At 35.7% G+C, this 18,154-nt stretch overlaps 1 protein-coding gene across 2 annotated transcripts in view; it reads left to right on the top strand.

The window, feature by feature from the left end:
- Positions 1-18,154, top strand: part of LOC120539918 (transcription elongation regulator 1-like protein) — a 742,345-nt gene that overhangs the window by 687,007 nt on the left and 37,184 nt on the right. For both annotated transcript variants that reach the window (XM_039770261.1, XM_039770271.1), the window contains exons 10-11: positions 8,426-8,492; positions 15,657-15,792. In XM_039770261.1, coding sequence (XP_039626195.1) covers positions 8,426-8,492; positions 15,657-15,792 — 203 coding nt within the window. The remainder of the gene's footprint in view (positions 1-8,425; positions 8,493-15,656; positions 15,793-18,154) is intronic.

Below are 18,154 nucleotides of genomic sequence, written 5' to 3'. Positions count from 1 at the left end.
TTGTACCCGGTTTTACAAACGGAAAAGGATGTCTTTTTTTCTTCAAACTTTGTATTCTGCATGCTTTTTGATGCATTTGTCTATCATAGGTTAATTACAAAGAACATTGGTTGAAGATGAAATATTAAATGACAACTTTTAAGTAGTTTCAGGGATAACATAAATCTGATATTAGATCCATCACTTGCTGTGAAACTCAGTTCTAATTTTGTGGAACACTACTTTGGCCCAATGAAAAGGTTCATCGATTCTTCTAACTCATCTGTTAGTGTGTATAAAGTTGCGTGTGGCAGGTTGCTCTCAACTCCCAAATCAGACATTGCAAACACGGCTAGAGTAGGTTTAGCATACACATATAATATATATATATAAAACGTTAATTTGATTAATTTTGTGTGACACAGTGGATAGTGGCGCTGCCTCAAAGACTATGTTTCTCTGACTATTGTCAGCATGAAGTTTGCACGTTACTGACGTTTTTTTGGCTTTGGTTTTCTCTGCCACATCCAAAAACAGGTAAGTTAGATTAATTAGTGATTTTAAATTAGTGTGAGTGTGGGTTTGTACATTAGTTGACCCAGCAGTGGACTGCTTTGCACAAAATGTAGAATAAGCTCTGACTCTCGAACTGAGCAGGCCTTAAAATGTTAATTTTGCTAAGTGTAGGGTAGGCAGTGCTTGAAGCAGCCTGGAACTCCATACCAGCACTTCCCCATTCTGCCCTTATGAGTGCTGATGAAATGCATATATACTTCAACTCATTACCAACCCATATATACCATCTGTCTTTTCACCGAGCTGTCTCACTTCTAAGGGGGACCTTCCCCGACACCCACACTCTGAAATATTTTCCCGATATCAGCTTGCTTTTGGACCTCCAAGGTGAACCCTGTCCCGCTACCCCATTCTCTGAAATATGTTCAATATTTATCAGTCAAAACAACAGGGGGTACCACCTGTTTTTTAATGTTAACAATATGTACAACAGTCCCTAGTGCAGTGACTATTATTGCCCAGCCTTGCTTAATCATTATCATTAGCATTCTCTTTATCACAGGTTTAATAAAGGAGATATTGGGTTTCAATCATTTTTGTTCCAACAAAGAGACCCTCAATAATTTATACATCCTTACCAAGCCTGTACCTAAACATTAGATAGACCATTGAGAAAATATCCATTTCTTTTCATTCCTGAGAGTTGTAGCCAATCATTGATGGTAACAACTAGCTGACTCTGCTAGAATTCACTTGGCTGTTGGCACTGCCTTCCATAAAGAGGGGTGGAGGATTAATTTGCTAAACTGCACTGATTCTGGGTGTGTGTACTGGTTTTTCTGTTATTTGCCGCAAGGTGCAGTACTTGTATCTGGCTTTGCCTGCCTCCATTCCCTACTAACTAGACTTTTTGATATCTGCACGGACAGTTGGAGGCAGTTGTATTCTTTGTTTAGATGTACACCAAGAGCCTCACTATCTCAAGTGAGCCTGTGCTCATCTCCTGGGTCTTACCCAATATCAGTCAATGCTGAAGGAGTGCTGAATGACTTACATTTTATTCATTACCATATATAGTTATCTATGTTGCTGTGAAGATGTTACACACAAGAGCAGGAGTTTTTAGAAGGGGTTTTAAAGTACCAACACAGGGTGAAGCTTGTCTGGATTTAGTATTTTGTAATAATGAAGATATAATTGAGGTTGTAGGAGTAATTGTACCACTAGGGTTAAGTGACCATAATGTAATACAATTCTCAGTATTTTGTAAGAGTGCAGATGCAAAAACTAAAATTGTTAAGTGGAACTTTGGTAGGGCAAATTTTGACCATATGTCTAAGTAGGATAGACTGGGATAAGCTTTTAAGTTTGGAGACAGTCAAGGAGCAGTGAAACAAGTTTAAAAAAGTTTTACATGTAATTCAGGACAGATACATACCTAAAATTGGAATTAATAGTTAATTAAAGAAAAACTGCTTTATAAGGCATATAAGACTAATAACTGCAAAGTGAATCGTATTGCGTATGAGAACATGAGGGCAACCATTAAGAAGAATATCATGGAGGCTAAAAGACAGTTGGAGAGGAATATAGCAGATAAGGCGAAAGAAGACCCCAAGAGATTCTTTCAGTATTTTAGTAGTAAAATAACAGTCAAGGAGAAGGTGAAGTGCATCAGAAATAGTAAAGGGGGATTTAAAGATACAGACAATGAAATAGCAGATGCCCTAAACTTACATTTTTCTGAGGTGTGAGCAAGTGGATCACCTCCCACAGGTAAATGAGACTACTAAGGAGGTACTGAGGGATTTGGAAATTGTAGAGGGAGAAGTGCTGCTCAGATTAAATAAGATGAAATCAAGCAAATCTCCAGGAGCAGATAATAATTACCCTTGAGTTCTTAAGAAGGCTAGTGAGTACATACATAAACCCTTCACGCATATTTTTAAGAAGTCACTGTGCACTGGAGAGATTCCAAAGGGCTGGAAAATGGCAAATATCATCCCATTATATAAAAAGGGTGACAGGGCAGGACCAAGCAGCTATAGGCCAGTAAACTTAACATGCATCACAGGAAAATTAATGGGAAGGAATTATTAAAGATAAGATTGAGCAACACTCTGCAAGGACAGGAGTTATTCTGAACAGCCAGCATGGGTTCAGAAGAGGGAGGTTGTGTTTTACTAACATGCTGGAATTCTATGAGGAGGCAACAAAAGGATACGATCAATGTGGAGCATATGATATTATTTATCTTGACTTTCAGAAAGCATTTGATAAGGTGCCACATGAGAGGTTGGGCATCAAACTAAAAGATGTGGGAGTTCAGAGTGATGTTTTTAGATTGGTGCAGAATTGGCTTCAACACAGGAAGAAGAGGGTGATGTTGCGTGGAACCTCATCAGAATTGGCTGATGTTAAGAGTGGTGACCAGCAGGGGTCAGTGCTAGGGCTGCTGCTATTTTTAATATATATAAATAATTTAGATAGGAATATAAGTAACAAGCTGGTTACATTTGCAGATGATACCAAGATAGGTGGATTAGCAGATAATTTGGAATCTGTTATATCATTACAGAAGGACTTGGATAGCATACATGCTTGGGTAGAATTGTGGCAGATGAAATTTAATGTCAGTAAATGTAAAGTATTACACATAGGGAGTAAAAATGTTAGGTTTGAATACACAATGGGAGGTCTGAAAATTGAGAGTACACCTTACAAGAAGGATTTAGGAGTCATAGTGGACTCTAAGCTATTGACTTCCAGACAGTGTTCAGAAGCCATAAAGAAGGCATACAAAATGTTGTTAGGTTTTATATCACGATGTGTGGAGTATAAGTCCAAGGAGGTTATGCTCAATCTTTATAATGCACTGGTGAGGCTTCATCTAGATTACTGTGTGCAGTTTTGGTCATGCAGTTTTGGTCTCCAGGCTACACGAAAGGACATAGCAGCACAAGAAAAGGTCCAGAGAAGAGCAACTAGGCTGATTCCAGGGCTACAGGGGATGAATTATGAGGAAAGATTAAAAGAGCTGAGCCTATACAGTTTAAGCAAAAGATGATTAAGAGGTAATATGATTGAAGTGTTTAAAATTATGAAGGCAATTAGTACAGTGGATCGAGACTTATTTTAAAATGAGTTCATCAAGAACACATGGACACAGGTGGAAACTTGTTAAGTGTAAATTTCACACAAACATTAGGAAGTTTTTCTTTACACAAAGAACAGTAGACACTTCAAATAAGCTGCGAAGTATTGTGGTAGGCAGTAAGACTTTCAAAACTCGACTTGATGTTTTCGTGGAGGAAATAAGTGGATAGGACTGGTGAGCTTTGTTAAGCTGAATGGCCTGTTCTCGTCTAAATTGTTGTAATGTTCTAATTTGTTACAGGCAATACTTTCTTGTTTAATAAAGAAAAAATGAGTAACAAGATAAATGGTAAGAAATTCATGTGTCCTTGAGACATGTAGAAAATAGAGAAAATGAAATAATCTCAAACTAGTATGATGTTAGACTGTAACTTGTCAATTTTATTTTTACTGATAATCAATAAACAATATGAATAAGCCTCTTGCTTAAAGCATACACATGTTATTCATCCATCAAATTATCCAACCTGCTATATCCTAACTACAGGGTCACAGGGGTCTGCTGGAGCTAATCCCAGCCAACACAAGGCGCAAGGCAGGAAGCAAACCCCAGGAAGGACGCCAGCATGCAAACTCCACACAGGGAGGACCCGGGAAGTGAACCCGGGGCTCCTAACTGCAAGGCAGCAGTGCTACCACTGCGCCACCATGCCATCCCATGTACATGTTATGATATTTGTAAATATGACTCAAAATACTGTTGTAAAACTTTGTAGTATTTTCTAAAACCCTAAAGCTGGTACTAATTGACATGCAAAGTTTTATTAAATGTATTTAGATATTAATATATTTAGATCTAAAAATATTTGCCTATTAGTTGGAATATTTCCTTTTGGTGATTATTTTACTGTCTGCAGTCACAGGTTTTCCACATATGTCAGATTTCCTCCTAAGAATCTGATGGGCATATAAATGTAGAAGAAAAACAATTTAGCTTTACATTATTATTTATATTCTGTGCAGAATTAGGAGGGTTTTATGGAACAGGAACCTTGAATATAGAATAGTTGTCCATGCAGAGATTGACTGACCAATAGTGACCCCTCATACTTTAAATGGCTGAGTAATACGCATAGCATTGCACCATCATATCATTGCTTTGAATTTGACACATATAACCCAATTGGCATCTGTGAATATTCTTTCTCTGTTTCCATCATTCTGTCTTTCTCCATTAAGAGCATCTCCCTCACAGATGCCCAGCAGGCAGCTTATTCCAGAAACTTACATGAGTGCTTAATAAAGGCATAACCTACAGATCACAAATCACATATATAGAATAATTGTCACATTTTATTTCAGTGTCTACATCTCAAAGGAATATGTCTAAAAAAAAAGTAAAAACAGTCAACCACAGACTAGACCATTCAGCAGCTTAGAGATTCCCTCTTCAAACAGGCGTCATCAACATTCAGAACAGTGTCTGAAAGTCGCACTGTAGTAGCTAATGAGAAGCAAGTATTGTAAACACTCCCCTTAATTCTGACTATCAACAAACCATTGCAAAACACTTTCTGAAGTTAGTTTTAAAATATTGGAAGATGTAATTAGTAGAAAGCTTATTTAAACTGATAATTATCAACCAGCATGGCCTAGAGTCTTACTGTAATGATAAAAAAAATACACTAAATCTAAAATAGTTCAGTTAATTAGTGGTGTTGCTTTTGGATAGAAAGTAATTAGGTAGCATGTCGTTTTTCATTTTGACTGTAAGAGATGACAGTTATTATGTAAAGCTGCCCACTTCCTCTGTAATGTATTTAAATTCCTTTGCATTCCTATGAAATTAAGGTAATTTTCTTAAACAGAGTGAAGTCTATTTGACTTAAAAAAAAAAAAAAAAAGAAAGAAAAAGTATGATTTTTCAGGTTTCAAAAGTGTATTAATACTGGTAAATCTAACATAGTGCAATGTTCTCAAGCCATTTTAAACATTTGTGTACCTTCTTTCCAGTCTCGCCAAATATATTCATTCATAGCAGCAAAAGAGTTTAGCTTTTTAGGACAGAGTGGCAATGAGGCAGTCTGGGAGACAAAGAAAGACACATTTAACATATCACAGGCTTGGCCACTGTGTATTTTGTATAGCCTCCTTATGAGTACTTTATAGGTAGCTCATCTTTCTTTCTTACCTTGAAGATTTCATTAACTTAACTGACATCTACTTGGCTGTGATGATGTCTGTGTGGATGAAAATGATGTGCGATATACATTACCAGTATCTCAATTTGGCTTCTAGCTTGTGCCTGTTGCAGACAGGATAGTCTCTGGATCCTGTAAGCTTGTACTGAACAATTCAGAAAATCATTAGATACGGCATAATAAATGAAAATGTGTTGCAGACTGATCCAAAGAGACATTAGGCTCTCACATGACCTTGTTGAGTTAGGATGTTCTTTTCTTGGAAAAAGCCAGTTTCGTCATAAGTGTTTGTATATTGTTTAATAAATATTATTTGAGTTTTTATTAACAAACAGTTCTGTCAAGCTGTATTTTATAATTGCCAAGCTGTTGACTCTCAGAACAACTAATATGACTAAGAATATTAGTGAAAGCTCACTGACAGTAGTTAAAATGACAATTTGCAGTATGATCAACAAAATGTAGCTGCTAAATTTTGAAATATATACTATTCCAATTCGCTTAATATTGTATCAGTTATAGAGGTATTCAGTGTTGATTTTGAAATGAAATGCACTGATTTCTCTGCCAAAATGAAAACTCTGAGATAACTGTTTGAAAGTTTTCACTTTGCCCATATGTACCTCTAAAAATGTCTTTGCTGAGAAACTTTATCATGCCATGTATTAACATGAGTGTCTAAGCAAAATCATGTGATGATTATATGGTGTATATAATAAAATATACAATAAAGTATACAGTATATATATAGAGAGAGAGGTTCAGCATACATCTTGATTTGCTCAAAACAAATTATTTTATTTCAAAGTTAATAGCATGGATGATAACTTAACAAGTGTTATGCAGTTCAGAATAGCAGTGATTCAATTCCTATTAAATACCTTATTATTAGCCTCATTTTCTGCCTTCCTGGGAAACAAAATGAACATGTTTATAAAAAATATCTACTTTAGTCCCTTTAGGATAATATTACATTTAAATACACAAAACTAAATTTGACAATTAAATATTAAAAGAATATTTATAAAGAGGAGTTCAGTCAGGATCAGTAGTATAGACAGTTTCTTACCACCTCTGTCAGTAAGTAAGGTAACACATTATGTACTAATAAAAGCAATTCTTGTGCCCACCTATACTATGTCCAGTTATTAAGCTGGGAAATTTATTAACAAGGGTGCCCTTGAGAGTTGTTTTTCCATGAGAGGGACAGAATAGTGGACACATCAAAGCAAGCAACTCAATATTTAAGAGGTTTGGCCAGTCCTCCATTCATTAAGAGGTTCCTAAAGGAGGCGTTATTAGGAGCCTGCAGTATAAGCCGTTCTTAGTGTCAAAGAGCAAGACATACAGTGGAGGATGAAAAGAACTACTGTAGGCTAGGGGTCCAATAGGTGACCAAAGGGAAGGGATATATGGCCTCCTGCTATCCATTGTAGCAGACAGATATCCTGGTGTTCACATTAGAACCGTGTGGCTAAACACTGATGAGGGATTAGGGTTATAGTAAATAGGTTTCAGGGATTTCAGTAGGCATTCCTGACTCTGGAACTTATTGCCAAAATGTTTTCAAAAAGCAGACCCTTCTGATCAGGACACTATTGATTGAAGTGTTAGAATAATTTGGAACAAGGACTCAACTGGTGGAAGGAAAAGAGGTCAGAAGAAGAAGTGGAAGTGCAAAGTGGCATAAACCTTACTTAAGGTACTGCTTTGATAGACAAGTGGACCATTCACCCTACTTGATAGACAAGGATGAAACCTGTTAAAGAAGGGACCACCATAACCTAAGATTTTAAATGTTTTGTTGCATCTTTAGTCTTTCATACCTTGAACATTTTGCTTCATATTATTTTGTTAAATAAACTTCTTCCTTTTGCTGATGTTCGGTCTCCTTGACATTATTTAGGTTCGAAGACTGCTAAGGAGCACTCTTCTCATTCACCATATACTGTATTTATAGATTTAATTAGTATAAATGATACTCTTACTGTAAATTAGATTACTTGTGTTATTTAAGAGATTTAGAAGTTTCCACAGGTTATTTGAGTGGAGCAGGTAATTAATTTCAAATAAGATGACTGTCACTTCATATTAACACACATTATCTAAAATCAAATTATCGTTATCGTCAAACTGATAACAGTCATTGGATGTGAATGTTCAGTTTTAATAATAAAATGAAAGCAATACATACGTTATATTGAGATATAAAATAAAATCATTACGTTAAAACTTGAGTATTATAGTTAGTGTTGCAGCCTCAAAAGCCTTTGATCTTTTAGGGAGTTTTGGCTTTATGTGCATTGCATGTTAAGTGCTGCATCCAATAATGAACTGGTAGCACATTCAAGATGAGATCCTGCACTACATTTGTTTTGCTAGAATAGACTTTGACTCCAGTACACTTTAAATGTTTTAACATTGACTGGGTTGCAGTAAAATAAACACCTACCTTGAACTGTATAAATCTGTGACTGCACCATATACACATACCTATAGAAGAAGAAAAGTACAAAAAGTTAAACTATTGCCTTTAATAAATTGTAATTTACTTTCAACAAACTAAAAAAGCTGTCAAATTAAGGTATCTCTTTGAACATAAAACATTACTTATCATTTCTGTTCATTTACAGATGAGCATTCCAGTCCTAATGCAGAAGATGTATCTGAAGACCACACCACCAAAATAAAAAGGAACAAGTATGTAAAACATTTCTTTCCTAATCTTTGGAATTGTGAATCCACCTATGAGCAGTAAAAGAGAACATCTTTCTGAACTTTCTGTGTTTAGTATTTGCAGAATACTAGGCTGAAATTAGATTTTTTTTTAATTAATTTACAGTATAAACATCAGGTAAACTTTACTGTTTAGATGCATTAACTTTAGATGTCAAAGTGCCCTTGCTTTGTATACAATGCAGTATGTGCTATACATGTATACCATACTAAAATTAATAGCAACATCCTGGTACCTGTATTACTTCAAACATCAACTTAGTATCTAAGTTATGCTATGTTAGCATCATAAAGTAACATACAGTGCATTCAGAAAGTACTCCGACTTATTCACTTTTTTCTTGTTTTGCTATGGTACAGCCTTATGGTAAAATCATTTAAATTCATTTTTTTCCCTTATTGAGCAACACTCAACACCCCAGAATGATAAAGCAAGAAATAGATTTTAGGATTTTTTTGCTAATTTATTAAAAGTAAAAAAAACTGAAATAAGCCACTGACAGAGGAATGCAAACCCTCGCCTTTGTACTTAGTTGAAGCACCATTTTCCAACTCTTCTTATATGACTTGACAAGCTTCATACACCGGGATTTGAAATTTTCTGTCATTCTTCTTTATAGATCCTATCAAGCTCTGTCAGGTTTGATGGAGACCGCTAGTGGATAGCTTTTAGCAGGTCTGTCCTTTTTGATTGGGTTCTAGTCTGGGCTCTGGCTGGGTACCTCATGAACATTCCCAGAGTTGTCATTAAAAACTTCTGTGCTGTCTTTGCTTTTTGCTTAGGGTCATTGTTTTATTGGAAGGTGAACCTTCAGCCCAGTCTAAGGTCCAGGGCACTCTGGAGTATATTTTCATTAAGGATATCTTTTGCCCTATTCAGTTTTTCCTTATCTCTGACTAGTCTCTTATTGCCCAACACCACAGCATGATGCCACCATGATCATGGTTCATCGTTAGAATGATATTTATGCAGGGGGTGAGTGGTGCCGTATTTTCTCCAGACATGACACTTAAAATCTCAGCCAAGTACTTCAATCTTAATTTCATCTGACCAGAGACTCTTGCTTATTGTAGTCAGAGACCATTTGAGTGCATTTTTGCAAATACCAAGCAGGTTTAAAGGTGTCTTTTACTGGGAAGATGTTTCTTCTTCTGGAGTGTTGAGGTAATGGTTGTCCTTATTTAAGTTTCTCATATCTCTACACAGGTTCTCTAGAGCTCAGCCAAAGTGATTTTCAGGTTTTTTTTTGTCAGCTCTTTTACTAAGGCCCTACCCTAGGAAGAGTTGTGGTTGTAAAGACCCCTTCCATTTAAGAATTATGGAGGTCACTGTGTTCTTGGGAACCTTCAGTCCTGCAGTAATAACTTTGTGGCCATCCCCGGATCTACTGTATGCCTTAATACAATCTGGTCTATAAGATCTGATGTCAATTCCTTCAACCTCATGGCTTGGTTTTTGTTTGGTTGTACATTGTGTACCTTTATTAATTATGTTCCACATCTCTTGACCACAGGAGGAATCCAAAAAAGGCATAGACGCATCTTAACAATGATCAATACAATAGGATCCATCTGAGGCAAAATTCATAGTAAATACATAACAATAATCTTTGATAAAAGCACACTTGTTTTGTTATACTTGTACCTTTTGTGAAAATGCTTATTTGATATTTGGACTTCAGTCTTCACACATTATACACTTCATGTCAAAATTTTGTCATTAGTACTAAAACATGAAAAAAGTTTATCTTTTAGGTATGCGTTGCATTTCCTGTCATCCTACACTTACATAGATCTTTGTAGACACAGAACACACATGAAATGCATGTGTTCCAAATACCGATATATTATTTACCCTATACAGCTCCAGGTACCTGACTCTCTGATAAACAAGGCTTGAGCTGGCAGGGCTTTTTGCCCTTTCTGTGATGGTGGGGGGAATGGGATTGCAGGCTGTTTGCTGCTTGCGCTTATCAACACATTTACAACACATAAGATGCTAATGGATTTAAGGTCGGCCGGTATTATGAGTTTTTTTGTAGGCTTGGTAATTCTAGTGTTAAGATATTGTATTAATGTGATATTTCACTTTTTTATTTTTAATACATTTTTTAATATTTCTAAAATCCTGTTTCACTTTATCTTTCTGTGGTGTTGAGTGTTGCTTGATGAGGGATCAAATAATAATTTAAATGAATTTAGGATGGGGCTGCAACATAACAAAATGTGAAAAAAGTGAAAGGGTCTGAATACTTTGTGAATGCACTGCATGGGCTATCGTCCAATTTATTCCTTTAATATCATAATAACTAAGATATTTTCTTATTTTATTTAACAGTTTTATTTGCAATTTCATGAGTAGATTAGTGGAATAAATAGCTGATATGTGCCCTCCTAGACAGTTTGCAGCAGTGGATGAATCAAATCCAAGCCAGCCTGAACAGTGCTTTGTAATCCATCAAGATGCAAAGTGCAATAAAAATGCCAAGTACTGCTGTAGATAATAAATCATGAAAAGTCATGTTTTAATATCTTTATGTAGGAGGGTAGAGGTCTTTAACCTTAAGTAACCTTTAATCCAGTATGTGCTTTTTTTACTGTTACATATTCATAGATTCAGTAATTAACCTTAACCCCTACTGCAACTGTAGTTTTCATTGAAATACATTATTGTACTGAATGGCCATTTCAGCTGCTCTTATCATCTGTCTTCTCAGTATGATTTCTCCCAGTTTAAAAATAGAAAATGCCTGTCTTCTAACCTAAATATTAGTAGCCTTTAAAAATGACAAGTTTCAGATCATTACAAAGGATGAAATAAAATACATATTGAAGGTAATTATAAGACCTATTCAAATAAAGTACCCTGTGACTGTTGTCTGATAGATGATGCACTAGTCTTCTCTGAAAATATTCAATTAATAGTTCCTTATACATTGACTTACTTGTAAATGAGCCAAGGTTGGCCTAAATGTCATATGTATCAATAATAATTATAATTTGAAGTATATGCTGTTCATGTTAATCATACTGTAGTGCAGCAGATGGCCTACTTTCATGACAGTTAACATATCTATCTATCTCTTCATTTTCAAGCACATTTAGTTCAGTTCAGAGTTGTGTGGAGCTAGGGCCTATCCCAGAAGCATCAGGTAGTAAACAGGAACCAAACTGGGGGGACTCCACTACATCACAGGGAACACTCATGAGCACACCCACACTCACTCTGATACCAAGCCAATGTACAATTGTCATTCAGTTTTCCTGCCTTTCCTTGGTGTGATGGAAAAAAACTGAAGCACTCGGAGAAAAAAAGATGTACACATGGAGAGAACATGCAAAGTCATACTGGCAGGAATAAGGCTCTAATTTGATGTGTCTCCTCCACTAGTGAGGCAGCAGTTCCAACCTGTATGCCTGCCTGATATGGATAAGTCTGTGTAAAATTAGTAATTACTGTGTGAAATGGGATTTTCATGTGTTCTTTATTATATTGTTTCATGTAAGAAACAATAGGCAGATAAAGTTTATGATTAAAAATATAATTTATAACTACTGTAATTATAATTTTAAAAACATGTCATGCTTACATTCCTGATTTGTAGCTGTGAAATAATAGAAGGGTTTGCAGTTTCATGTAACAAGATTGGAATTTGTGCAGATTTTTAAAAATCTGCATAGTAAAGAGGTCACTTGGACAAGGGCTTAGTGTGGCAATGAGAATAGGCAGCCACAGTAAATTGAGAAAAGGAGAGTTTTAGAAGGTGACTGAGAGAGAGTTCTTCCTGTGATTTGGAAATTGGGCAGTAAAACTAATCTGCAAATTTCACCAAAGAATTTTTCACAGCATGTTCGCTGACAGCCTTGTTCACTGTATATTTTCCCAGAAATTTGCTATGAGGCCAGCTTAGACAAACATTTTCTCCAGCCTCTCATGATGGTTTGACATCACAAAGCTGTAACAACCAAAATTAGATTGGACAACAGCTCTGCAACTGACTATACAACGCTGATTCTAGTGGTGGGCTAAAAATTAGCTTAAAACTCGAGTGTACATTTAAACATAAAATGCATCCACAGAAGGGAAACTGCAGATATCAGCGCATTTGTGTCTTAAAGGTAGTCCTTTTGTTTGTGACCTGTGTGTAATATGCAAGCTTTTCCCTTTAATAGTATTAGTAGTGAACAAGCAAAAGTGTCAGAGAGAAAAACAAAGAAACTGTTCTTTACAGTTTGAGAAATGTGAGTACCTGCTATTGAAACCTTGTAAATTCTTGCTTCCTGTCTGCCACTGTCTGAAAAGAAATGTACTGTTTTGATATGAAATTCTACAAGTTTAATCTCAAAATTAAATATATCTTAATCTCTGGCCACAATAATCGGTCCAGCATTATTGGTAGACATTTCCCTAGCTGTCAGTGATAGTTAATTGCACCATGACAATCCACTCAAAACTAGTTCAGTTTATTCTTCCCCATAAAGCTGCAAAGTGCTCCACAGAACCTCACGATGGCTTCAATGCATTTTCAGAATTCAGTGAAGTTCCCAAACATTTCCTTAATTTAGCTGAAAGCAAATTCAGCAGGGTTTGCTCATCAGTAGTGGGCAGCCACTTCATTCAATAGACAACTGCTTAAGCTAGGTCTTAAATGGTCAGTCAAAGTTGTCTGTTTATGTTTTAATTTGTATTATACGACTAATTAGTTTTCCCCTTGCTTTTACTTTTGTATAATAAACCATTGTTTCTGATAAAAAAAATGTATTTATCTGGGTCTGTGCTCTGAATTAGTGTGGCACACAGCCACATCACAGTAATTATAGTGAAATCCACAAAAGAAGCCTGCATCTGTTTTGAAACTTTCTTTGTGTAAAACAAGTTATATTCATTAATATGAATATTTAGGTGTTTATTATTATGAATGTCCTTGATTTCCATACACACATGGCAACATTTGAGAAAGGCATTGTGTCCCCAATGGAGAATAGTGTTTCAATGTAGGAACTAGAAAGTACCAGTTTATAGAAGCTGAAACTTAAGTCAAACCCAATGCATCATCCCCAAAACACCATCACGGTCAACAGAAAAACAAAAAATAAACATTCTGACAATATTCACTCCTTAATTCTCTTGAAGCCATTGTGTCATAACCTACCAACTTAATTATGACTTCTGTCAAAAAATATAGTTACACTATGTTGAGTTTGAAATTTACATACCAGCTGCTCTTGCCTAGCTCAGATCCCTTAATCTGATAGAGTAACAAATTTGTCTTTCAGAAAAATGAAACCAGAAATTTAATCAGTTTCAGATAGAAGCACAATTGCATGGTGCTATCAGACAGAAAATTACTTGCTTTTTATTTCAAAACAGTCCATTTCTGCTTATTCTTAAATAGTACCCTTCCCTGAAGACAGCCTTCACAAATTTACACTTACAATACGGTAAGTACATAACCATGCAATATTTACATAATTAAGTTCACATATCTTGCATTTTTTGAATCTGTTGTACCAAAATGAAAAGTAATATAGAGATCAATCAACTAAAATGTAGGTGTAATACAAATAACATTACTATACTGTATATAGCCTAACATAATATTCTCAAATCTGTTCATATTTGAGGGTGAAGTGGATATCATTGTGGCAGCATCTGGCTCCAACTCACACAGGTCAAATTAAGCATTGCTAGTTAAGATAACACACGTGTCCTTATTTGGGGGTAAAACTAGAGTCCCTGTGGAAATTCCCATACAGACACAGAAGAAAGGTGCAGACCCCAGGTGGGCAATGACTAGGCTGAGGATTCAAAATCAGAACATTAAATCTGTGAGGAGTTGCACTACAGTATGCACAATACCATCATGTATGATATTTGTATATTTAAATTGCAGTGCAATTACAGATGATACTTATCACTGTGTTATTTTAAGTAGGCACAATATGTAACCCACTTCAATATGTGGAAAGCTATAAACTCAGTTACATGTGCATGTAAATGGTTAATCAATTTAGAAAAGCAAAGTTTACCACAATAATATTGCTATAAAAAATGAGGACGCTGTCATAAAAGCACATACTGTATCTTACAAATGTTATAAAACACAAATATGGGTTGACTTGCACACTCGGGTTTATTCTTTTCAGCTTTTATTTGCTCATGCAAAAAAAGCTTTTCAGTAAACTGAATGTAGTCAAAATAGGATTATGCACCTAAGAAACAATGTAAGAAACAACCCTGGACAAGTCACCAGTTCATTAACAGGGACACACCTTAATAATAATAATAATAATAGTTCTTTGCATTTATATAGTGCTTTTCTCACTACTCAAAGCACTCAGCAATTGCAGGTTAAGGGCCTCACTCAAGGGCCCAACAGAGCAGAGTCCCTATTGGCATTTATGGGATTCGAACCGACAACCTTCCAATTGCCAGTGCAGATCCCTAGCCTCAGAGCCATCACTCCACCCTTCTCATACATTACCATTCCAGTGAGCAGTTGCCAGTCAGCTAATCCACTTTTGGATGTGGGATTAGAGTAAATGTGGAGAAATATAGCAGCGTGTTGACTGCTCAGCCACTGTGCTACCTTCTTTTTATCTAGTAGAGTCTTGATTAAAAGTAACATTTTAGAAAATCATATTAAACCAACTGCAGCACTTTGTAACCACTTTCCTTTTAGATTGTACTTGCTATTAGACTGCTGACATTTCCAGGCAAAATATGCCTTCATTTTTGTTTACATATAATTGTGATGCAGTGTGATTTATTATCCCATAACTGGCCAGCACACAAATTTGAAGTCAAACATTACTTTAATAAATATGACTTTGAAATTATTTTCTGCTTTTCAATATGATCATGTCCACATTACCTTTAATAAATCAGAACCATTAACCTTTGTAGTAGCTCAACATACAAGGCACGTTACACGTAATTCATATATTTTAAATTCACTCTGATAATGATACTTTAAATATACTCTAGCAGGATAGACCTACTGTTTTTTTAGATGTACTTATTGCTGCTCATTATTCTGCTGTTTATTTATAGACTTCTAGTCACACCACTTCACAAAATTTAGACAATCCCTCATTTATTGTTATTAATATTTGTTTACATTCAAGAACTGAAGAGCCTGTTAAACCTAATGAAGAGCATGAAGACTCAGAATCAAAACCCATCAATGTGTCCTCTCATCGAACCATCCTTCCATTGGAAGTGCGCATTAGTCATTTTAGAGAGATGCTTCTTGAAAGAGGGGTAAGTGTTTGCTGTTTTCTTTAAAGAACAGAGCTTAATGCACTATTATCTATTCATACCAACCATTAATAATGTACTTAAAAATATTAGATAAACAAATCTGTGCACAGAAAATTAAGATAAAAACCGAAGAGTTATTTTTGAACTACTTTCATCATCCCCTGAGAATCTAGTAAATTTGGCAGATTCTTAGGTATCATTAGTAAAGTCTGACATCTCACTTCATACTCTCTTCATTATTCTTTAATTTATTCTTCTTTGTATTATTCCCATTGATGGTTAGGATATGAAAATATAACATTTAGCATTCAGCCATCCACATGACTAAAAATAGAATAAAATTTGGTCAGAATAAAAGGAAGTCTATAAAGATGTGTGGATTATTTAACATAATAGAGCATGTTATATTTAGTGCTGTGATAATGTAAGTATACCCCAATAAATGGAGTATGTACTTAAAAATACTTGAATGCATGTATATTTGGTCTTCATTTCAGCACAATGGATAGACAAAAGGTCATTATCTTCTCAAACAGCAAAGAAAATGATTCAACAAAAATATCAGAAATGCACATCCTTATCTTCAATAGCTGCTGTTGCCCTTCACATTTGACAGAACCATCTATTTGTAAGCATTGCAGTAATCTTTTTTGGTAGGCCCATTAATTTTCCCCACCAGGGGGCATCCAGAGGTTCACACAGCAAACATTATTTCATTCATTAGTTTTCTGCCTTTAGGTAGGTTCTTGTCATGGAATGCCAACTCTGCCTTTTCCTATTTTGTTCCCTTCCCTTTAGCACTCTGGCACATTCTGGTCTCTTTAATATTGTCCAGCAGCATCACTCTCAGCTTTCCATGTGACATTTCCCTTCATTTATATCTTTTAGCAGCCCATCATGCCTATCATCTCCTCTGTATTCATTCATATAATTCTAATAAATGTCAGTTTCTCTCCTGTTCTTTTCAGTACCTTCTCATTATTCACTATAGCTTAGCTTATTCTCTAAGTTATTCTTCAAATATTCATCTCATCCTTGCAAGTGTTTAATATCTGCTTCCTTAGCATCTAAGTCTCTGCTCCTGACATTGCATGAAATATAATATTAGGCTAAAAATATGTACTCAAAAATAAAAAACTTTTAGAAACTACAGAAACTATTTTCTTTTACTTAAACATTAATTGATCTTGAGAGGATATCAGAAAAATAAAAATCTTGTTAACTATTAACAGATCTTGAGGGGGACTTTTTCTGACATGTGTGTCTGTTCTGCTTAGAGCATGCCAGATCAGAACCAGAATAGACTGACTTTTGCATGCAAGTCTCAAATATGACCTAACCCAAGGGGCTAGTTTTCAAGGACACAAGTCATGTCTACACAGGACTGATCAAAGGATATAAGACCTGAACCATGGGCGTCGGCCCTACGCTACAACATCTCATTTGTCCGACATAAACTCAGGCTAATAGAGAACTTATAGTCTCTGCCTTTCCATCTGTCTAGAGGCCATGCTAGACTAGACTCCAAAGCCAGAAAAACAGCTACCTATCCAGTAAGTAATTAGTATTACTTGTCACATGCATTACTCTTCTCCTGTTTTGGCTACATTAAGAAATCTTAAGTTAGAGAATGTTAGTATATAATTTAAGAATACTAGTGTAAACTTTCTTACCTGCTTGTTTTAGTTTCTAACAGGCTATTAAGTGTAAATATAAGGGCTGTGATGTAGATTTGGGACATTCTGTTCAGATCTATGTAATAAAGAGGCTAAAAGTGTGAGTAGGGTCTCTCTAGGACCCTTCCATGATCAAACAGCTCTGTAAAGTAAAACATTCCAAACTAGCCCTTTTACCATCCACTTCTTCAATTCTCTGTTCAATCTGGTGGTGAGAAATTTCTTTTGCTAAATGTATCTTTGGCCATTGCAATTCTTGATTTAACTTTCCTCCCACAATATCCATCTTCTATGATTGTGTACTTAACTAATTACAAGACAAGTGTACCTGGGTTAATAGTATCTTGCTAAAGATAGTGTAGCACACAAAGAACAGTATCTTTTTGATCAATACTTTGTTAATGTACAGTATATAATGTGCAGCTCACTTTCACATTCACAGATTAAATTAATATTTAAAATGTCACCTAAGACATACAACTGGGGTTCATATGGGGTTTGTTCTTGCTCCTACCCTGTCCAGTGCTTGTATGGACAGGGTGTTGGGCAAGTTCGTGGGGTCCAGCAGCTGTGGGGTATCTGTTGGTGAAGAAAGATTCATGGATCTTGACTTTGCTGACGATGCTGTGATCTTCATGAAGTCAATGGAGGCTCTGATCAATGCGCTTGAGAGACTGAGTGAGGAG

Source organism: Polypterus senegalus, chromosome 1, assembly GCF_016835505.1.
Source record: "Polypterus senegalus isolate Bchr_013 chromosome 1, ASM1683550v1, whole genome shotgun sequence".
Classification (NCBI taxonomy): domain Eukaryota; kingdom Metazoa; phylum Chordata; class Cladistia; order Polypteriformes; family Polypteridae; genus Polypterus; species Polypterus senegalus.
The sequence above is the reverse complement of the archived record's forward strand: the minus strand, read 5'-3'. Positions and strand labels throughout refer to the sequence as shown.